Here is a 22221-nt window from a genome sequence, read left to right as displayed (position 1 = left end):
ACAGCAGCTCGAGGCTCAGATTTGACAAAGAATCAATGTTTTTGACATTTCTTTATAAAAAAAATGGTTTGATTTGTTAAAACGTGGCTCTTTAGTCGGTGATCGGGTATCTGATCAGCTAAACTTATGTGTACTTTATTACAGGTTTTTCCACTTTAATCATAATAAAAAACTCTTGTTTATTACCTGGTGAAACTTGCAGCTTTACATACCTCATGACAATAAAAAGTACTACATGGTGTGTATTTTTACTGCAGCAGAAACATCTAAAAGCATCTCTAAGAATAGTCACAACCCACCAAAAGGCTTTAGATGATTATATATATATATATATATAAAAAAAAAACTTCATACATTTCTTTTCCTACCAAGTCTCTTTAATACCAAATGCTTTCATGAAATTAGTCAAAATACTGTAGAAATAGAAATATAAACATCACGCAGATCCATAGGACCAGAATTATCCGTACAGAAGGAGTGGAGCGCTGCCGACTCAACGCACACTGCTTCCGGTGATTTGCAGCTTCCGAAGCTTGTTGAACAGCTCCAGGTACTGAGTCATGGTGTCGACGCAGTCCGCCGGCGCAAACAGACCCTCAGGTTTGGCAGCGAACACAGTCGGGAGTTCGGGGACGTTGCTGCCAAGGAAAGACTGCATGAACTCCTTCATCAGGTTCCAGCAGTCCCCTGGGACCACGCAGGGACAGTATTCCACCTGGAAGGAAACACTCCGAGAGTTAAAACAGCCTCGCCTCCAGCCTCGCTAATAAAAGCAAACCGGGTCTGGGCACACCTCCACCGAGATCCCTCGGACGCTGGAGCTCATCGCGACCGTGCCCACTTTGATCAGGAAGTCGCAGTAGCGGTACCTCGAGCCCCGACACTCCACCTTGTGGCCCTTGGCGTTCTGGAAGTGGCTCTTCAGCTTCACCATGAGGACGTCGAAGTTGGCGTCCGCGGTCAGACAGGGCCCTCCTTCAAACAGAGCCAAGCAGCTGAGGGGGAACTCCGAGTTGTGCATCACATACAGGAGCTTAGAGGACTGACCTGGAAAAAAAAACAAATAAATTTAATTTTAGACACAATTTCACCTGCAGAACATTTTAGCATAAAGAACCTATCCTATGCATTACCTCTGAAACCTGTAGAATTTGTTAAATTGATTACACAATGTGTAAAAAAGAACAAAGCTGAGATTGTAGTGATTTGTTGACGCTCATTCCAGTGCAGCAGTTGGTGAAAATGGGCACCCAATAAAGCGAGAGACGCTGCAGTGATTATGAAGAAGAATGTGCCGAATTTCATCACGACTTTCTGCTTTTGCTTAAAGGAGCACTCAGACGAGCAGCAGCAGAAAACAGAAAAAATAAAATAACCAAAATTCCTAAAACAAAGTCTGCACATTAAAGCCTGACAGTGACAGACGAACTGGCAGAGCTGCTGACTAAACCTGACAGGATCTGTGTCCCCTCTTTAACTTTATAATTAAAGGAGAATCTTGAAAATCAAGGTCAGCAATGACGAGGAGTCCTTCTAACCTGAAACACTCTAATGTTATTTATTTATGTCCACTTTTAAGGAGTTCCCAAACGATCCAAAGTGTGACATAAATAAGGTAAGCAGCTGAACCTTACCGCCGGCATTTCCTGTGGACTGGTACGTCTCGCAGTCCACGCAGAAGCTGCCCTGCTTCACGGCTCCCAGCTGCTCCAGCTTTTTGTGCAGGATGTCCACCGTCTGCTGCACGCTCTTCCCGTCCGCCACGGGCACCTGGCACACGCTGCACGACACAAAACACCACGGGGAACAGAGAACATCGGTGAGAAGCGACTCGGAAAAGGCAGAACCTGACAATCAGATAAGTATTATTTGTATGAACAAGAGCAGCGCGACTGAACGACAAGCACACAGTGAGCAAATGTGAGAAAATACAGATTAAAATTTAAACTGTAGCTAAAAACACAAATAAATTAGCTTACCAAGTAACCCCCATTGATTTTTGTTATTCGTTTACTTGGCTACCCTTTGGGATTTGAGTACTTCCGGGTCAGCACATTAACTTCCGGTCCGTTTGGGGGACGAAACTCAAGAAACATATTTTTTTATAATTCATAAATGAATAGCGTATACGTATACATTATAAATATCACTATGTTTATTTGATTTTATTTATTTTTAGGGTTTAAGAAAACAGGACGTTACGTAATGTTCGTCACTTCCGCCCGTTCCTTTATCCGCACGTGCTGAGCGACAGACTGTTTACAGTCTTTAAAGAGTCCGTCTAAGCTTCCGGCCGCTAATGCAGACGTAAAACGCCGACGTTATTGTTAAAATACAGCCCGAGTCTTGCTGCGGTAATGCCGAAAGTAAAAAGATCCAAAGGCGGAGAGAAGAACGGCGGCGGGGGATCAGCGGCAGTGCCGCTGGCCGACCAGATCCTCCAGGCGGACACGATCCGAGCCCGAGGCCGCGTGAAGGGCAGCGACAGCCGGGCAGAGAGCGAGGACATGTACGTAGACGAGCGCCTGTCAAGGAAAATCCTACAGCAGGCCAGGATCCAACAAGAGGAGCTGCAGACGGAGTATGGCCTGGCACCCGAGAAGAAGAAGGCGCCGGTTACTGTTCTGGGTAAAGGTGGAGGGGTTCCTGCCTTAAATTGACGGTTTTTTGAATGAAGTCTGGCGTGGCCGGGTAGCTTCCCCAAAACCAGTGGAAGTTTTTTTAAATTAGAAATACAGCATGAATGTTAGTAGTGCACGGTGTTTGTTCTTAATTATACAACACCTTTTGATTTGTACATTAAGAAAACCAATGATAGAAATGGTTACGATTATTTATTTCAATGGATAGTGTCTGTAAGTGCACATATACGTCACATTTTACATATGATTCATATGATTAATCTTCTCTAGACAATGCTCGTCTTGAAAGGGAAGTTTCCTGTGCATGTTTCTGACTGTTAATTATGACTGTCTTTGTTTTACAATCGCATTTTAGGTCCGGACTCTCAGGACGCGGACTCAGATGAAGAATGGCCGGCCCTGGGAGAAGCAGGCGCTGGTGACGGCGATGCCGAGTGCGACGCCGAAGTCAACGTAGACCCCAACGACGAGAAGGCCATCGAGATGTTCATGAGTAAAAACCCTCCACTGAGGCAAGATGCGGCTTGGCTTAAACCGTGAAAGTGCCCGTGGAGATCAGCTGCCCTTGTGATGGTGATAATCTTGTGTTTCCTCTCTGTGATCGTCACAGGCGGACCTTAGCTGACATCATCATGGAGAAGATCACGGAGAAGCAGACCGAAGTAGGAACGGTGATGTCGGAGGTGTCGGGGCGCCCGATGCCCCAGCTGGACCCGAGAATAATCGAGGTGTACAGAGGTGTCAGTAAGGTCAGAAAACGTGCCGCGTGTCAACAATAACAAGAAAAAAACACATTGATTTAAAAGATGCAAGACACCAAAACAAAAAGGCATAAATGAGGAAACGGCACAAACCCCATTTTCTCCTTTTTCTTTCAGGTTTTGTCGAAGTATCGCAGCGGTAAACTGCCAAAGGCCTTTAAAATAATCCCAGCACTTTCAAACTGGGAGCAGGTTTTGTATTTGACGGAGCCTGAAACCTGGTCTGCGGCCGCCATGTACCAGGCGACGAGGTGAGGCCTCTGCTGAGCTATCCCAAGTACTCCAGATACTTGAAGACTATCTAGTCTTATTATTTAACAAGTTTAATGCACTAAAGCTTAAAGAAAGTGCTTAAGCAGCTTATTAACCTATTGTGGTACAGAAATATAACATATATGTCCAGCTAAAGTCCGAACCTTTAGGATTTGCAGTTAAATGATTTGTTTTACGTTTCTGTTGTAGAATCTTCTCCTCTAATCTGAAGGAGCGAATGGCTCAGAGGTTTTACAACCTGGTGCTGCTGCCCCGAGTGCGGGACGACATCGCAGAGTACAAGCGGCTAAACTTTCACCTCTACAGCGCCCTGAAGAAGGCCTTGTTCAAACCAGGAGCCTGGTTTAAAGGTGGGGCTTGCACAAAAACAAATTAAATCCCGTTCACATGGAACATAAAATGAAATTACAGGCGGTGTAAAGTTAATAATGGACTAAGAAATGATAAATATTAACAAATATTCCAGTTTAAAAGACAACAAAATCAATCATAAGACCAATTTAAGACTAAAAGTCGTGCTTACAACGTGTATGAACAGCATTAATAAATAAAAATGCTAAAATAAAAGAATAACAGCTGTCAGATATCTCATTTTTGTTTTTAGAACTGAGAAGATTGATGTTAATTGAATATATCTGACTTGATAACTGAGCAAGAGTAGCTGCCAGCTTATTCTTTGCAACTTAAACAACATCTTTTAAAGAAGGACGCATTTATGAACATCTTTTGCTGTGCTTCATGGCAGCTGTCTAAAAAATGCTGCATGATATTCTCAGTATCTGCAGCACATTTATGTTTATTGTGTAATTTTTTAATGAAGAACTGTTTATCACCCGTTTCAATATTTTTAACTCCTTGTTTCGTCTTTGAGAAGACAAGTGGTAATTTTAATTTCTTTTTAAAGTTTGACTTAGTTATGTTTTGCTTTTATGATACTTATTTTTTTTAAAAACGAGGTATTGATACGTTTGTTGGACATCAGAATCTACGAATGGCTGCTCGGGAGTTACAGCTGAATCAGGATATAACGTCCAGCCTTATGTTTCACCAAAAAAAAAACCCATCTGAAGTCTGCTGTTTCATCAAGAGAAGACAAGGGAGGCATTTTTAAATAAATCTGAGCGCTTTAGCTTCAGCTCCATTTGTATAAAAGAACAGTTTCCAATCTGTTTGTTGATGGGGAAAGTCAGCAGAAGAGATTTCATCAAACATCAGCACATCCTGAATGCAAACGTCATCTTGTCAGTGAGGAGATTATCGTTAAAGACAGGCTTTTCTCTACAGTAACTTTAAAACGCCTCCTTAGATTCTCAGAAAGGCGCAGAGACGTTTGAGCTCCCGTCACGTACGGACAGCTTCATTAAACTTCCACTGAATGCCGCGCTATGATCCGGCTTCACCACACCCCTTGGAGCGTGGGGCAGCGGGCAAAGTAAAACAATGAGAGGATTTTGGCACCTTGGGTTGCGAAGCAGAAATACCAGGCTCCATGGGATCTGACACGGTTCCGATTTTTGTACTAGATTTATAGATTTTATGCGGAGGATTAGCCCGCCCGTCTGTCAGGTGGTTCTGACTGCATCATCGTGGACTGAATGGGGTCAGATCATCTGTCAGACAGCTAGGACTGACTGTTAATGGTCTTATCTTTAATCAGCTTGGTTCATTTGTTTACAAGTCACTGCAGTTTGAAAGGACTTTGATCCCCAAACATTCCCTGACCTACATTAGAAATGACTGACATTTGAGTCCTGTAAACACTAGGGGGCGCCATGGCTCCAAAATACAAGTGAGGTGGACCAAAACCCGAATAAATGAAAGACCCGGGATTCCTTGAATGACTGCTGAAATGCTGAAATGTTTCTGTAGAGTTTGAGAACAGAAAGTGAGGAAGTGTTGTGTGGCGCTGAGCGGCAACGCCTGTGAACAAACCGTCAAATTAAATTAAATTAATAGTCATGTTGACATAAACATGACAAACTACCACTTATTTCACCCAGTCAGAATAAAACTCCATGCCAAAGTTGAAGTTATTTTCCCTTCTCTTTTGTTCACCGTGATGTGTGTTTTGGGTTTTTTTGTTCTCTCAGCCTCTGCGGAATAAAGCGCAGTCTGTTGTGGGGATTTCAGCCTCATATTTCAAGCTCATGTTCTAAAAACACACATCTTCTTCCCAGTGCTGATGTAACCGTCACGCCCTCGACACACAACAACGACCGCGCAGCTCCAGTTACGGAGTCCTCTATTGTTGTTGTTGTTGTTGATAAGCCTCGGCACAGAGCTGCCCTTACAGCTGCGAGGAAATCCCAGAGGCTCCAGTTACGGCGCAGATGTAAACAAAACCCAAAAAGATGTAGCTTACATGGCGGCGGCTGTTCTGATGTAACTCTGAGACTTCCTAATATAAGTTTTTATACGTGGCGGTGCAGCAACAATAGGCTGGAGTAATCTAATATTCCTGTTTTGTAACACAGGCATCCTGATTCCGTTATGCGAGTCTGGAACGTGCACCCTGAGGGAAGCCATCATCATCGGGAGCATACTCACTAAATGCTCCATCCCAGTGCTGCACTCTAGGTAAGCCCCCGCCCCCTCGCACCTATGTTCAGAGGTCAGCGTGTCACGGCAGGCGCTAGTTAGTGACGTCTCTCTGGTGCGCTCGTTCTTGTCTTTCAGCGCGGCGATGCTGAAGTTGGCAGAGATGGAGTACAATGGCGCCAACAGCATCTTCCTGCGCCTCTTGCTGGACAAGAAGTACGCCTTGCCTTTCCGTGTCCTGGACGCCCTGGTGGCTCACTTCCTGTCCTTCCGCAGCGAAAAGCGCGCCCTTCCTGTGCTGTGGCACCAGAGCCTGCTCACCCTGGCCCAGCGCTACAAGGCCGACCTGGCCTCCGAGCAGAAGGCAGCGCTGCTGGAGCTGCTCAAGATACAAACGCACCCTCAGGTTTCAGCGGAGATCCGCAGAGAGCTGCAGAACTCCGAGTCACGAGATATTGAAATCGGGCTCCCTGTTACCTTCGAAATGGACTGATTCTGGTCTGGTGTGGCACATTATCCTCCCTGCTCGCGTTAAAAGACTGGCGGACAGTAATTTCTAATCTCACACGGGGACGATTCCAAAACCCCCGGGATCTCTGCGAAGCCTGAGAGCCGTTGCTGCGTCTCATGCCTGGACTTGTTTGGACGTGTGAAGCGCTCAGCAGTTGTGATGTAACTCTCCTTTCATAACAAGAGTCTCTGGAAACACAAACACTTTTTGTGTGCTTTTGTGTAAGAGTTGTCATTCTGAAGCAACGATTCAGAATAAAAGCTAAACGAATCTTTAAAAGTCAACAATTTTTTTTATCTATTGTTTGCATTTACATCATTTAAAGGGTATCACAAGCAAAGGTTTAGCCAGACAAACTTGAATGCTGCAATAAAAGCTGTAACTTCATCTATCATCAGTGGTTTGGGGAGTTTTATTTTAATAATTCAGATTATTCGCCTCACTGCAGCAAAGAGCGAATACTCAACTTTGAATAACTTAATTGAGGATCATCTTTTAAATGAGCATGAGGTCAAAATATACTTTTACAACCTTTTTAATGTTTTAGTTTTTATAATAAGTGATATGTTAAATAACTGAGACACGTTAATAGAAGATGATGTCAGTACCAAAGAAATTTAACAAATGTGTTACATCTAAAAGGATTAAAAAAATGAAAACGTCCTGCTGTTATCATAAAACATGGTAGAATCTAAACATTGACCAGGAAACTAAAAAAAGAAGTGACTCTAAGGAAATTATTTATTTATAACAGACAAGAAAAGTTAAGAAAAGAAGACAGTCGTGCTAATTTTTGTGTAATTTTACACAATTTGTTCAAAAAGGAGCAGGTAGTAGATAAAAAAAAAACTTAATGCGAGTTACCAAATAACTGAATCACAGCAGAACTGGCAAATAAAATAAAAAAATAGTCAACCACAGTGTTATAAGTTGCTAATAAAACGTGGAAGTGTTATAAATGCTTTTTCTTCAAGTTGACCCTGCGACTTCACTTCCGGGTGTGCCCGTTGCCTGGCAACGGGCCTTTTTTTTTTTTCAGCAAAGCTAGCTAACGTTGGCCGAAAGGGCTAGCGAAACCAGCTAACGCAAAGTTACCGCTGGTCGATTTAGCCGCTCCTGACTTTGTGAAACGGGTCAAATTAAAGATGGGCAGTTTTAAGGTGGACTCCGAGGACCAAAGCGCGGGGTTTTTGGATATGGGTGTGGTCCTCCGAGCGAGCAGCGACCCGGCGGTGACCGCTGACCCCCGGGTGCTGCTCAACCTGAGGGCCCTGGAGGAAAGCAGCCGGGTGGTGTCCCCCTCCTCCTCCTCTTCCTCCTTCGCCTCCTCCTCTTCCAGCGGAGCGCAGGCACACATCCTGCCCTCCATGAGGAGGATACTCACAGTGTGGATGTTTAAGGTGGCCGCATTTTTAGTTCATTTCCGCTTTAAAGTCAGTTTTTTTTTAAAATCAGATAAACTGAACTGAATGTGCCGGGCAGGTGTGCGAGGAGCAGCTGTGTGAGGAGGAGGTGTTTCCGCAGGCGGTGCGTTACTTGGACTCCTACCTGAGCAGCTTCCCCGTGGAGAAGACCCACCTGCAGCTTCTGGGGGCAGTCTGCATGTTCCTGGCCTCCAAAATGAGAGAGACGGTCCCCCTGACCGCCAGCAAGCTCTCCGTCTACACAGACGAGTCTGTTTCAGTTTCGGACATCCTGGTAAATCTGCGAACTGTCCCTTTAAAACAGGGGCTTGAGTTTGTTTACATCCTTCTGTTGAAACTAGCACTTCTAACCTGACCTGGGTGCTGATCACAAGCATGGATCAGTGAATCATTTACACCCTTAAAGTGGGTGAAAAGCATAAAAACCTCATGTGATGCTTTCCGACACAGCTCACCCCTCCAAAAAAAAAAAAAACATCTCACATTAAGGTAATATCTTACATTTATTCAGAAATCCTGTGAGTAGTGATAATGAGGGTTTTAAGAGCTGCACAGCTGCCTTAAATCATGTTTTTACAAGCGTCTCTGCTCAGTGTCAGGCTGGTCCGGCGTGATTTGCAAACGCAAATAACCTGCGTGCTCTGCGCTTCGGAAGAGGCTGGCCAGAGCAGACTGTAGCTGCAAACAAGCTGTTTCTGCACCTCTCAGCTTATTAGCCCGACTACTTCATCGTCTGTTTCATAATAAATGGGTCCGTGATTTACAAAACCAACAAGACTGAGAATGGGACTGAAATCAGGCGTGAATGATGGACTTTTAGGAAGAGCTCAGGTCATCAGAATCGTATATAACTGAGCTCAGATTTGTGTTTAGTCTTAACTCGTTCATTTGAGCACCTCGGTGAGGTCCTTCAAACGCTGCAACGTTAACCTGATCTGTTCCGTGACAAATCTGCAAAAGGCGTGCAGGCGTGCATGGCTTTCAGAGGGGCGAGGGTCGACTAATCCACCTGTGGTCACATCTGTGTCAGTAATGTGTTCCTGCGGTGTGATTGTGACGGTGGACTGCTTTAGAGGAATGTGTGTGTGTGTGTGTTGCAGCAGTGGGAGGTGACGGTGGCGTCCAGGTTAGGCTGGTGCCTGGCCTCTGTTGTGCCCTCTGACTTCCTGGAGCCAGTTCTTCTCGCTCTCCCTTTCGTTCGGGCCCCCCACCTTCAGCAGATCCGCCGCCTCGTTCACTCCTACGTGGCCCTGGCAGCCACGGGTAAGTTACATAACTCTGTTACCAACACTCCACATGGTTTGCTCGGATAAGAGGCAACAAAAGTGTGCTGATTTCTGCTCAAGCGAGCCCCGGAAAACGAACTGATTACGCAATAAACGTAGCTGTTTATTGTAAATGGGCGTTATTGTAGTTGTGAAACTGAGCGGTCGCAGCAGCAGCTGGACGTTCGGTCACGATGTGTCAGCACTTCGTTTGGGAGACGGGATAGCCGGGTTCGTGTAATCCCGCATTGTTCCGCTGTGAAAGACCCCACGCCCGACCATTCAGCCGGATGGTTTCCCACGAATCTCTGTGACGCAGCCAGAGGCGGAGGCGGGGTCACGGGGTTACCGCCGGTTCAGACGCAGCCCGACGGTACAGGCCACACAACGTGTCGACCGTTTTCACCATTTCTCCCGCCTGCAGCACATCAGATGTCAGATGAACGAGCTGGCGGAGGAGGAGGAGGGTCTTCCTCCCATGCAGTTCTGATTATTTAGTCATCACAATTAAGAAGTGTCAGCCAAAGGAAACCTCCCTTCCTCCTCTTCAGACTGCAGGTTTTTAGCCTTCCTGCCGTCCACCCTGACCTGTGCCTGTGTGTGCGCCGCCGTGCAGGGGCTGAAGACGATGGACAGGGATGTCTCCTCAGCCTCAGTCATGAAGCTTTTAGCCAACCTTTTGGCTGCCGACCTGGTAAGGGTAATGTTTAACTAGCAGATATCGGTTTGAGCTTTACCCGTCAACAATGTTTTGTGTTTTTGAACCTTTTTTCACCCCGTTTGCCTGGTCTGGCCTCGAACAGAGCTCCATCCTGCGCTGCCACGAGCTGCTGGGAGGTGTCCTGGAGCTCAACCTGCCCTCCCGTCTCTAGGGCAGCGCCAGCAGGTCAGCGAGCGGCTACGCCCGCGTCCAGGATGTTGCGTCGACGCCGCTTACAGGAAGCCGACCCAAAACTCCCCTCCCCGCTGCCGAAGAACTCAGATGAATCATAAACTTGTAGCCGGGAGACAAAACAAAATAAGCTAAAGTGAGACGCCAGCTCTTCTCAGCTGTTCCCGAACACGACGAGGTTTTAAAATGTTCTGCTGTTTATAAATGCATTCTGTTTCCAAATATGTACTTTTAGGGCTGACACGTTCTGCCTGTTTTTGAACAGAATCGACCACTAATCAGTCCTGTTAAACAACTTTAAATGTGTGTGTGTGTGTGGTTGGGTGATTAATAACATCAGCCGACAACAGAGTTCCTCAGTGTTTCGTTGTTTTTTTTTTATTGATTTTCTTTTCCCAGGACAGTAGATCAAACAAACACGTGATGAGCCAGAGGCTTTTGGCAAACAAGGCAGTCGTAAAATGCACAAACACAACCTCTTCGCCTGCAGTGAGGTGAAAGAAAAAGTGATTTAATGTCCAAATGTTCATCATTCACTGAACGCCTCTCCCCAGAGCTGAACATCTGTCAAACTGAAACAATAAAATCGTCTGTCAGATCTGTCATTTTCCAGTTTCTGCTTGAATTACAGATTTCGCACACATACAGGCGTTCAGTTCCCGATGAGCCTCGGTGTGCCAAAAAAAAAAAAAAAAAAAACCCTTCCAGTTGTTGAACAGTAGTAGTGAATGTGTAACTTATAACCTAACCAGCTTCGTTGTTACCAAAGGTTCTGCTCTAAGAGGCACATTTAATCACCAGAATATTAGAGAAGTTGTGCGTTTCTCCCATATGTTGCATAACAATTCACACCAAACAAGAATATTGAGAATGAACTCAAATGATAGGTTCAAAAACAGCCATGAAAGTTGTGTTTAACGGTTTGATTTTGTGATTTTTTTTTAGTATTCAAGTTTCGCTACCAGTTTTAACAGGTGACTTTTTAAATTTCATTTTAATCCAGTTTATAGAAAACTTGATTTTTTTTAAACGGATTTGAAATCATCATAAACAAACGGGGATTCGCTCGGACTTGTTTTCATTCAGGCTTTTTTTAAAAACAAAAAAAAAAAAAACGACTGAACGAGCGCCGCCCTCTCCGCGCAGAACGAGTCTAGAGCGAGTCCAGAGCGAGACCTGCGTGTTTGTGTTTGTTTAGGTGAAACGGCTTGCCTGGTTGAAAAACAGGTCCGACTTGTTCCGCCCGACAAAGTCATGATTGTTTTTCAAGTCATTATCCAAACTTAACCATGAGTCACTTCAAGTAAAGGGAAAAAAAAACCAACAACCCCTAAACTAAACAAAGATGAAATTAGTATCACACAAACATCATGTTGGCACTTGTTGCTGGTGCTTTACAAAAACAAATATCAAACATTAGCAAATTTCCTCTTTGGTGTGTGAAATATCTCCTCAGAACAGTGAAATATGGTTGATCTCAAAGAGAAGAATCCAAATAATGAGTCTGTTTATTTCAGCGTTTTGAGCACGGAGCTAAAATCCGACCGAGCGTCTTCTACAGTTGGATTTCTGTCCAAAAAGGCCATAAATCACTGAGACTGAAAACGTCCCATCTAATAAACTGTTCCTGATGTTATACGTCCTCCAAACCACTGCTTTGGTTAAAATGTGGATTTCTTATTAAACATTAACTTGACCACTTCCACCCCTGCTTTCCAGGGGGAAATTCACATTTTTAATTTTAGTTCAACCATCTGTCAATTTTTAATCCTTCCTGCTTAAATAAAAAGCTAAAAGTCAATCCAGTTATCTCAGTTTAATCTCAGTTAATTGCCTAAAATACAACCTGAACTCGTCTCCTCCCTTTTTTTTTTTTTGGTACAACACAATTCAAGTTAGCCAAAGTGTGCCAGTGTTTTGAAACGACTCACTCCGGCTGTCAAGTCCTCATTAGTGTCAGAAACTCGAGTCTTTAGTTTGTTTCCCGACTTGCGGTCTCTAGCTCGCGGTCCGTTTGGAGGTTTCCGTGGCGTTCTCACGGTCACTGATGGAAAAGGCGCTGTCGGACACTCGGGAGCCGTAACGCTCCCACGGCCTCAGCATCCCGTCCTCGGCGATGTCCAGCAGGTTGTCCGCAGAGACGCTGCCCCTCATGCTGGCCTTGGCTGGTTTGCTGAGTTGTGCCGGAGGCCCCACGTGGTCCGGCAGGTCCAGCTGATCGAAGGACTCTGAGGACAGGATGCTGTCTTCGCTGATGGCCAGGCTGGGTCTGGACCTGCTCCCTTCTCGAGGCAGAGAGGCTGCCAGCTGGTCCAGGGAACCAAACTCCTGCAGCCCGCCGGAAGAGAACTTGCCGTCGCGCTTCAGGATTCCCTTCCTACAGGTTGGCGCAGAGGGACAGTCCTTCGTTTGAGACGCCCAGCCCGAGTCGCTGTTTTCAGGAGAGGACGAGTAATACCCCGACTCTTGCTCTGTGGGCTTCTTTAAGATGCCTTTGCGGGGCGGCGAGGCAGCAGTAGGATTCTGCGGCGAAGCAGACGAGCCCAAAACGTTTGGCGGGTCCGCTGGGCCTATGGCGGCGCTTTCACTCATTCCCTTCTGTTTCACGCTGTTCCGCCTCTTCAGGATGCCCTTGTGGGGCCGAGAGTCCGCGTTGCCTTCGTTGACCGCCTGGGAGACGTTGTTCTCCTTGTGGGATCGCCGCAGCGAGCGCTGTCGCGCCACGTCCCCTCCGGCCGCCTGAGGCCGGAGCAGGCAGCGCATCTTGGAGCCGTTCTCCAGCAGAGGTCTGGACGTCCGGCGCAGCCAGCTGGTGACCCCAGCCAGCCCCGAGGGACTCGAGGTGGACGGTAACGCCGGGGTCTGTTCGACCGCGCCAGCCTTCCTCTCGCACAGCAGCGCCTGCTGGTAGCCCCAGTTGAGCCACCAGTGCCCGGCGACCTCCTCCACTGTAGCCCTGCGCTCAGGGTTCACCATGAGCATCCAGCGGATCAGTCCACAAGCGTCTGACAGAAGAAAATAAAAGAAAACTTGTTAAAGTCCTCAACACAAAATTAGATACGATAAAAAGTGGTTTGATGCTTTTGACTGGGTTTCTGAGGTGCTCACCGGAGGGCTTGCTGGGTCTGCGGTAGCTCCCGGTGCTGATCTGCTGCACCAGCATCTTGTGGTTGAGTCCGTCAAACGGCATGGTGCCGTGAACCAGCGTGTACAGCAGCACGCCGAGCGACCACGTGTCCACCTCCGGCCCGCGGTACGGCCGCCCGTTGACGATCTCCGGGGAGGCGTACAGGGGGCTGCCGCAGAACGTCTGCAGGTACTCGTCGTGGTGGTAGAGGTTCGACAGTCCGAAGTCGGCGATCTGCGCGGGGAGGAAAAGCGGATCTTAAGGATTGTGTGTTTTAGGCCGGGCCGAGGTGGCCTCTCGGAGAGTGTTCGGGTCATTGCGCGTACCTTCACGTTGCCATTGGCGTCCAGTAAAATGTTCTCCAGTTTCAGGTCCCTGTGTACAATTCCATTCTGGGAGGAGGAAAACAAAGAAACACGGTTTGTGTGATTCATATTTTCTTCACAAAGACGGATCAGTTTACATTAAACCATCTGGCATAAAGGGGTTTGTGTTTACTGGGTCAAAGAAGCACATTCTTTCCAAACTGAACATTTTCTTCCAGTACGTCAGCCCAGTTTCATTGTCCTCTGCTCTGCAGGGGGGGGGACATGCCTTCGTCTCAAATGAGCTCCTAAAATGCAGGTCAGCGCTTTAGGAGCTGTTCGGGGAGCTCCCAATAGGACGTGCGGCCTCAAGGATGCCGCTGCTGTACTTTCAGGTCGTAAAGCGAGGCTGCGGGCGGGGGCTTCCGCGGGCCACGGGAAATTAAACGTCTAGGAATAAATCAGAACCTTGTGGAGGTGCAACGGGACCGACGGGTGGCGCGGTGTCTGGAGCAAACAGTCCAAAGTGCAGAAGAACCGCGCTAAAATACGGTGTAATTACTGAAGCTCTGGAGCTCAGGAACAACTGTGTGTTTTGTGTTTTAAAGGGGCTGAGGAGGAGGAGGAGGAGGGGGGGTTTATTCACACCCTCATTAAACTGTGAGGCCATGCGTGTGTGTGTGCTGGGATTGTTGGCCTTTAGCCCTGACGCTAACTCTGCAAAAACCAACTCATTTCCTCCTCCCTGGCTCCCGGCTCAGAGCTCAGAGCTGCAGGACGGCGGTGAATCAGTGAATCATGCCCCTTATGTAACTCTGAAAGAAAAAAAAAAAACCCTAACAAGTGACCCGACGGTGCTAACAGACCGAGAGGCCGAACTCTTGCCTACCTGGTGGCAGTAGTGCACGGCAGACACGATCTGCCTGAAGAAGTGCCTGGCCTCCCGCTCGGAGAGACTCTTCCTGTCACAGATGTAGTCGTACAGGTCTCCTCGGCTGGCGTACTCCATCACGATCACGATTTTGTCCTTGCTCTCGAAAACTGCGAGACAAAACCTGCGGGTTAAAACTCCGGGCAGGGACTGTTTTCAAGTCGGTTGAACTGAACGGGCTAACTGTGTGAGAACGACACGTCACCTCGGAGCTGCTGACCGCTGGTCTTTACGTAACCGAGCATCGAGTCACCGGCACAAACACTCGCATGACTAAACTCCAAAACTTCTGCCTGATTGCTCATTTCCTGCTGTAGATCTTGTCTCCGTGAAACCAAACCCAAACCGCTCCCGGCCCCTCGTACCTTCATATATGGTGATGATGTGCGGGTGACACAGCGAGGACATGATCTCGATTTCCCTGCGGATATGCACCAGGTCCTGCTCGTCCTTGATCTTCTCCTTTCTGATCGATTTGACGGCGACCTGAAAGACAAAAAGGAGAAAAAACCATCAGAATTGTGTTAAATGTGAATATCCACAGCTCCAGCAGCGAGGAGAATCAACTACCTCTAAAGTCTGAGGAAAGGTAACGAGTGATTAACGTCTTACCTGTCGTAGATGGCGCTTTGAACGAGCTCAGTTTGGAGAAACGGTTTCAGTCTGACCGGATTGACGAGCTAACGGCTGAGACAAACAAGAAGCTAGCTGTAGCGTCTCTGCTGCAGCCTGGAGCTCTTCCAGCAGGAATATTATCGTATTTCTGACAATAATTTGAAGCTAGCAGCGTTGTAAAACTTTATAAAAATAGCGATTTGGTTATTTTTTAAATAGCGTTGATGAGAATTTAACCCGTTCTCTCCGGACCGAGCTCGTTCGAAGTGCCATCTCCGACAGGTAAGATGCTGTTTACAGCCTTTCTGCCGCTCCGCTCTTACGGCGGATTTGACAAACGAACACGCCGGGTTAGAAAGCTTAGATTCAGACCGGCCTGGACGGCTCTTTACAGGAAAATAGACATGTTTGGATGCGTCGTGAAACAGAATGAGCCGCCCTCAGTCCACTTCTGGACCAAAGACTCCCGCTTCTGCCGACGCAGAGAGAACCCGAGGTGAGGAACGATCTGCTTGGAAAGAAAATAAAAACCCCTACAGCCAGAACTGGGGTTCTTCGAGAGGTTTTAGTTTCTAGTCAAGGCTGAATTTGTGTTTTTTTTTCCTGTCAGGGACGTTTATTTGCAGCCCGGATGCCTGGGATTCCTCATCAGCCCCCCTCCAGGTCTGACGGGTGTCCCGAGGCGTCCCGGTTTCCTCCCTGTCTCTGAGCGCTTCAGGGCTGCAGATGGAACGAGCGAGGCGGTGACGTTCCCCTGACCGCTTCACACCCCTCCCCTTCGCGGAGGTCCTCGGAGCGGCGCCGGCTTCGTCCCTGACGCTGACGGCACCCAGGTGGTAAATTCTTCTGCGTCTCACGCCGACTTTCTGCACGAACACGCAGGAAGACCCTGAACCTGAAGCCCAGACGACGGGCCGCTCGCCGCTCACACTCAGACGAGAGGGCCAGGAATTAAAAAACACTAAAAACACGATTATCAACCTTAAACCGTCCAATAAACCCCAAACCATGAGATCATGAGTCCATGTTCTGCTCTACCAAACATCATCCACTTTTTTCTACTTCTATGCAAATATTTGGCTTCTTTAATGAAATTATTTCCTCTACTTTATCTTAAAGCTCATAAAAGAAAATACTTTCTTATATTTAATGTATTTTTGATTCTTGTACGACTTAAAATCCTGAATAAAAACATTTAAACGTGACAAGCAGCAGTAAAAATAAGATTACTGACCGAACCGTTTACACCCAGTAGGTTTTAGATTTCAGTTTGTTTTTTTAAAATCAATGACATGTGATTTATTTACTTTAGTTCCTAAAATAAAATGTCAATAACGTTAAATATATGCAGTTTATGTTAGTTCTAAGCTGCAGGAATGATAAAAACCACCTCAGAGCTGCAAATGAGTCAGACCTATATTTAAAAACGGTTCACAGATTTAATCTTCTTCGACAAAAATGTCAAACATTTCCTCTCGCAGGACTTTCTTTGTGACGATAAATCAGCAGATAATGGTAACAATCATCCTGGTCTTTATTCTTAGATCACTTTTACTATTTTTAAATCACTCTTGAACTCGGTCCAGTCATAGGGATTCGTTCAGGGAACAAAAAGGAGATTTAAGCAGTTTTCTAAATGTTTTTTTAAGTCTTGAACTAACTTTATTGACACAAGCTTTCTTCAGATAGAAGGGAAACACTGGTTATATTTGTTATTAAGCAAAAAGCAGCTCGATTGAGTTTTATTGGGCCTGACGATGAAGCTGGAGCAGATTCTGATACCAGTTCAAATGACCGCGGGGGGCTTCGATCCCATAAATCAACCCGAGGAGCGTCACGTTTCCTGGGAAACCCCAAACGCTCCGGAGGCAGAGAAAACTCCCGGCCGAACAGCTCACGCCGACTCGTAAACATTCTTTCAGACGCCCCGTAATCTTCGACTTTGAGTCCAGACGACGGGAACAGATAAGATCCTTTCACTGAATCACGAACTCCTGCCTCGTTGGGCGTCTTTGGGACAAATTCAAACTAAACCTTTTAATAGAGTAATATATGAAGAATACAGTAAGACGTTGCACCGAGAGGCTGTTTGGGTCTTTATTGAACCCTAATATACGCGTTTCTCTGGGGTCTGGATGATTTGTTTCAGCCTAAATGAGGTTTTGGATCAAACGTTTGCCTTTGGTTGGAGCCGCCGATGCAGAGGCGGGCGGGCGGATGACTCAAAGCTACATTTGCATAAAGACACCTGAGACGCAGTCGTTACCTGCGAAGACGGTGATGTCAGAGCGGAGGCGTGCGGACGAGACTCGACTCGTCCTCATTACCGGGTTCGCTGACAAGGGAGGGAAAGGCGGGGGGAATTCCTGATGCAGGCTACTTCCTGGAGCTGAAAGCACTTTCGCTCCATCTTTCAGCAGGAGGAGAGAGCGGCTGATAAGAGCCGAAACCCACCCCTGGCCTGATCTGACCTACGGGGATCTAAGAACGCCCCGTTCTGCTTCGGGCTTTCGTTAAGTTTCCGTTCGTTTCTGGCAGAGTAAAAAAAAGAATAAACAAACCAGCTGCAAAGTGAAGTTATTTCCGAGCAAACACACAAACCTAAACTCCTGCGGTTCTTTGAATCTACATCTGCTCTGTTTCAAAGGCAGAAAACCTCCAAAAAGGCCCTGTTTGCTTTGGGGGTTTCGGTTCTTTCTTTTGGCCAGGCTTATCTCTTTTTAAAACCCTCCCAGTTCCCGTCAGGTCAAGGAGGACTGGAATCCACCTGGAAAGGCCGGCCTTGCCTCCCCGCTCGCCCTCCATCACCCGGAGAGAAAATTACTCAGCCTTCCTGCCTGAACTTCCTGGAGAGGTGAAAGTCGGCCTCACTCATTCCAGCGAACACAGCTTTCCAGGACGCTTCACAGGAAACGAAAGTGGACGCGTCACCTTCTACGGAAACAGGGAGGGCCTAAGGTACGAGACAAGTCTGTGAGCGTGCTTGTCTGTTAGCAAAATATCTCACGAACCGGAGGACGAATTGGAACGAAACTCCCAGGAAGGGATCACTGGACCTGCCTCTGCAGCTCATTTGCTTTCTGAGCCAATTCGATTCAAAATGGCCGCCACAGCCAGTTGACTTTAGAAGACATGAAAATGTGTATAAATCAGTCAATTTTGTGCGTTTCGCCCTAAAATTCAGTGTGGTGGTAGCTGAGTGTGACTCACAACACAGTCCGAGCGCTGCTCATTGAGCTGAATCTGTGTCTGAAACTTCAGCATCGACTGTCTGTCTGTTAGCAAAATATCTCACAAACCAGTGGCCTTCACTGATCAACTTTTAGAGCCACACTGGGCTGAGATTTGGCGTGGAAGTAGCTGAGAGTCATCCCCAGCACACGCAGTCCTGTTTAAATGTTTGCATTAATTGTTTTGTTTGCTCCTCCTCTGATGAAGAGGAGAATTATGTGTTCATTTACTGAATCCAAAGCTAATTTATGCAGTCTGTGGTGCATCGGAACCAGATTAATTTGGATTATGAAGGTGAGCGCTGTAATCTGTGGTTAGTCTGAAACTACCCCCTGCACAGGTGGTCTGATGAATCATTAATTAGAGTAAATTAGAGTCTCACCAGCCTGCCGGACCGCTCCCGGGCCCTCTTCACCTTGCCGTAGGTGCCCTTCCCCAGGGTCTCCAGGAACTCGTAGCGGTGCTTCAGGTTGTGTTTGTGGTGGTGCCGCTTCACGGCTTGCTTCTTGGCCGGAACCCTGCCGGGAGCGCGAGCGTCCCCGCCGGCCGGAAGTCCTCCGACGGCCGGCCAGCAGCTCGGCGGGAGGTGGGGGGGGACCTCCATGCCGCAGAAGCCGTCGTTTCGCCGCAGGTGTCCCCAGGTCTGAGTGCGAGCCTGGCCCCGGACCGGCTCGCGGAGCGCGGGGTTTGAGACGGAGACAAAGAGACACAGAATCGGAGACAGAGGACGACCGATGAGCTCGGGCAGCCGGGGCGCGTTTCGGTCACCTCACGAGCTGCTTTCAGGTAGGCAGCGGGCGGGCGGAGACTGGGGAAGCACCGCCCGCCGCCGGACACGTCAACCAACGAGGAGGAGTTTCAGCTAACGGAGAAGCGTTTGGTTTGTGTCACCGGTGTACACCGTGTTAGGAATCCCTCGATAGTTTCTCCTAAAACCCTTATTTATTTTGCCTTTGTTTGTGTTGTTATGTTCTTTGTTTATGTTGTTGTTTCTGTACATTACACTATCCTCTTCATATGTCTCACTAAATGTCCTCTCGCCTTCACACGGACAGATAATTAAATCTACGACCGGGATGTGCGGGAGAACTAAACAAACGCACACAGAAAAAAAAACAATGGCGGCGATCTGTTTTCAGTCAGATCAGAATAACAACAATCAGGTCCTGTCAAGAGCAAAAAAACAGAAAGAAATGTATTTTATTAATTTGATAATACTCTTAGAGAAATACCACATACATAAATCGAAGTTTAGTCACTTTATTCTTTCTTTTCAGGCCTTTAAAAAGGTGAAAAACAACAACATTATAAACATTTCTGACTCTAATAACAAGATATGATTTTTGCACCTTATTTAATGTATTTATTCGAATAATCCTTATGGCTTTTGTTTATTTGCTCTATAACTATCTTTGTATTGTTATCCTTAAGAACAACAACAACAATATGTTTATAAACTAACTGCAGTTTGGGGAAGTAATAATACAAAGATTTCCAATTTATCAGACTTTATTTTATTTTTATATAATTTTTTTAATGATCAGTATATAGATGTTAATTAAATTAAACTGAAATGTTAAATAAGGTTTTAGTAAGTGAGAAGCAGGAGTAAATCACATTAATATTCGTTGTTCAGCAGGACTTTAACTTACACTGCATAATTTATTGTCATAAAAAAAAGCACAGTTACAACATAAAAGCTCTTTATTTCTTAACGGGCAACGCCTAAAACTATTATTAGAAACCATATTTGCATAAAAGTGAACAACGCTACATTCCGAAGAAGATGAGAAGGCCTGCAGATGACCTACAAATCCCTAAAATCATCTGTATTTTAACATCATTCAGACATTCATCTTTTTCATTTTAAAATTACTGTCAACACAGAGGACTGTCAGTAAGAAATAATCTGTTAAAAATAACATTCATGATGTTTGCTGCTGTCTAAAATCTAATCTTAGTAACTGAACAATACTGACAAAACAGAATCAGTGCTGCCTTTTATCCTAAATATTCTCTAAAAACAAGAAACCCAACTTCTCTTCCTGGTTTAATTATTAACATCATGTTTATTTCTGGCTAGTTAATCATTAAACCCATTAACTGAGTATAGATGCTGCCAGCAGGACAAATAATTGTATGAGATTTTGTTAATTACAGTTTTTTTCCCCCCACTTTTAGGAACTCAGATGGCTTCACAGAGTGTGTTTTTAGTTTATATTTTGTGATCTTCATCATTAAAACAACAAATGTCTTTACAGCTTCAGGCCACTAGAGGGCACCATGCGCTCAGCCTAAAACAAAGTTTTAAATCCAAAAGAATTCGATTATACAAAGAAATAAAAAGCGAACGGTATGAGCATAAAATAACCTTCATAACTACAAGTTTAATATAACTTTAACTTGAACTAAGTTGTCTTTGTTCTTGCAATTCAAATCTGACCATTTTGAAAATTACAAATACTTGATTAAAATGTAAATAGTCTTAATGTATAATATTTAACACTGTCCAAACCCCCTTTTTACCTCAAACCTGCAAGTCTTATTATGCTTCATAAATATAATTAAAACTTGCACATACATTAGTTATTAGATACATTAGTTATTAGATGTATTAGTTCAACACAGGCAGTGTTTTTGTCTGATTCTTTCCTGATTAACCCTGCCACCCTCTGAGACGGATGCTTTGTTTTACGTTCTGTCGGCAGGAATGAGATTTTTCCACTCATGCATGAAGAGGAACATCGTGAACAAAATAAACAACAAGAACAATTGAAGGCCTCCCTGATCTGAGCAGCATTTCATCTGACTAGTCTTGACCCAGAAACCAAATCATCAGGCCAGCGAGCGCATACGTTTCAACCTAGGAAGTAGTAAACTTAATAAATTTTGCACAATCTGATGCACAGCTGGAGCAAGAGCACCTTGCAGATGTGTTAATATTTGAAATAATTGTTTCATGTTCGTGGCTAAGCAGACAAACCCCGTCTTTTAACAACACGCTGCTCAAAGTCCTCGTGTTAGCTATAGCATATTCATGTTATTATTCTTGTTATCTTGTTTGCATTCGTATTTTTCATCAATGTGGAAGCCTATAGAGGCCAAGTTTAAATATTAACTTCCATGGCATTATCTCAAGATAAATTTATTTTACTTTTTTTCTACAAAACCAGTAATCATATCACCATCTTTATACATCAAGGCACTCTGTCTTGAGATAATGGGTATTTCAACAACCCGTTTATTTGTAGTGAGTAGAAACTATTTCACAATCTAATGAAAACGGTTCTATCTTTATCAGAGGACTGTAATGCTATCAGCTGACTTAAACTGTAAAATGTCCCATCAAGGAAAATTTCACCAGCAGAGGGAACGCATGCATGATTTGACCTACTGCTGCAGATCATCCTAAAACAATGTGACACCGGCTCTGAACACTGAAACTGGGCGCAGCACAAGAAGCTCCCCACCCTAATCGTCTAGAAAATACGAGACAGACTTCTCCGGGTAACGAGTAAAAGCAGTGCGGTTAACTCGAGATAACAGAACAGTTGATTCATGAGTTGCAGAAAATCACATCAGGGCGACTTCAACTGCGGGCACCAGCTGTTCTCAGCTTTCAAACTAGTGTTTTGTGACAGCAGAAACTGAGACAAAAAGAAAAGAGAAAGGCTATAATTATCAGAAACATGGTAAATAAAAGGCT

At 45.7% G+C, this 22221-nt stretch overlaps 4 protein-coding genes across 5 annotated transcripts; 2 read left to right on the top strand and 2 right to left on the bottom strand.

The window, feature by feature from the left end:
- Nucleotides 1–355: 355 nt before the first annotated feature.
- Nucleotides 356–2095, bottom strand: med20 (mediator complex subunit 20). The gene is made up of 4 exons (XM_017415673.3): nt 1980–2095; nt 1635–1780; nt 794–1047; nt 356–715 (listed from the first exon to the last, which is right to left on the bottom strand). The coding sequence occupies exons 1-4, from the start codon at nt 1991–1993 to the stop codon at nt 494–496; spliced, it is 636 nt and encodes a 211-aa protein (XP_017271162.1). The 5' UTR covers nt 1994–2095; the 3' UTR covers nt 356–493.
- An 81-nt stretch (nt 2096–2176) lies between these two features.
- Nucleotides 2177–7119, top strand: bysl (bystin-like). 2 transcript variants are annotated; one of them, XM_017415671.3, is made up of 7 exons: nt 2177–2634; nt 2998–3154; nt 3253–3391; nt 3521–3654; nt 3866–4026; nt 6151–6253; nt 6353–7119. In XM_017415671.3, the coding sequence occupies exons 1-7, from the start codon at nt 2358–2360 to the stop codon at nt 6705–6707; spliced, it is 1326 nt and encodes a 441-aa protein (XP_017271160.1). In that variant the 5' UTR covers nt 2177–2357; the 3' UTR covers nt 6708–7119. The 2 variants fall into 2 exon arrangements, with proteins under 2 accessions (XP_017271160.1, XP_017271161.1); XM_017415672.3 differs by having other exon boundaries at nt 2200–2628.
- A 622-nt stretch (nt 7120–7741) lies between these two features.
- On the top strand, nt 7742–11024 carry ccnd3 (cyclin D3). The gene is made up of 5 exons (XM_017416040.3): nt 7742–8125; nt 8208–8423; nt 9250–9412; nt 9966–10108; nt 10218–11024. Exons 1-5 carry the CDS (start codon nt 7871–7873, stop codon nt 10284–10286), a joined length of 846 nt encoding a protein of 281 aa, XP_017271529.1. The 5' UTR covers nt 7742–7870; the 3' UTR covers nt 10287–11024.
- A 1117-nt stretch (nt 11025–12141) lies between these two features.
- On the bottom strand, nt 12142–19372 carry nuak2 (NUAK family, SNF1-like kinase, 2). The gene is made up of 6 exons (XM_017416039.3): nt 18898–19372; nt 15035–15155; nt 14628–14779; nt 13760–13825; nt 13415–13667; nt 12142–13311 (listed from the first exon to the last, which is right to left on the bottom strand). The coding sequence occupies exons 1-6, from the start codon at nt 19117–19119 to the stop codon at nt 12305–12307; spliced, it is 1821 nt and encodes a 606-aa protein (XP_017271528.1). The 5' UTR covers nt 19120–19372; the 3' UTR covers nt 12142–12304.
- Nucleotides 19373–22221: the final 2849 nt, after the last annotated feature.

Source organism: Kryptolebias marmoratus, linkage group LG4, assembly GCF_001649575.2.
Source record: "Kryptolebias marmoratus isolate JLee-2015 linkage group LG4, ASM164957v2, whole genome shotgun sequence".
In the NCBI taxonomy this organism is placed as follows: domain Eukaryota; kingdom Metazoa; phylum Chordata; class Actinopteri; order Cyprinodontiformes; family Rivulidae; genus Kryptolebias; species Kryptolebias marmoratus.
This window is presented reverse-complemented; position numbering and strand designations above follow the sequence as displayed.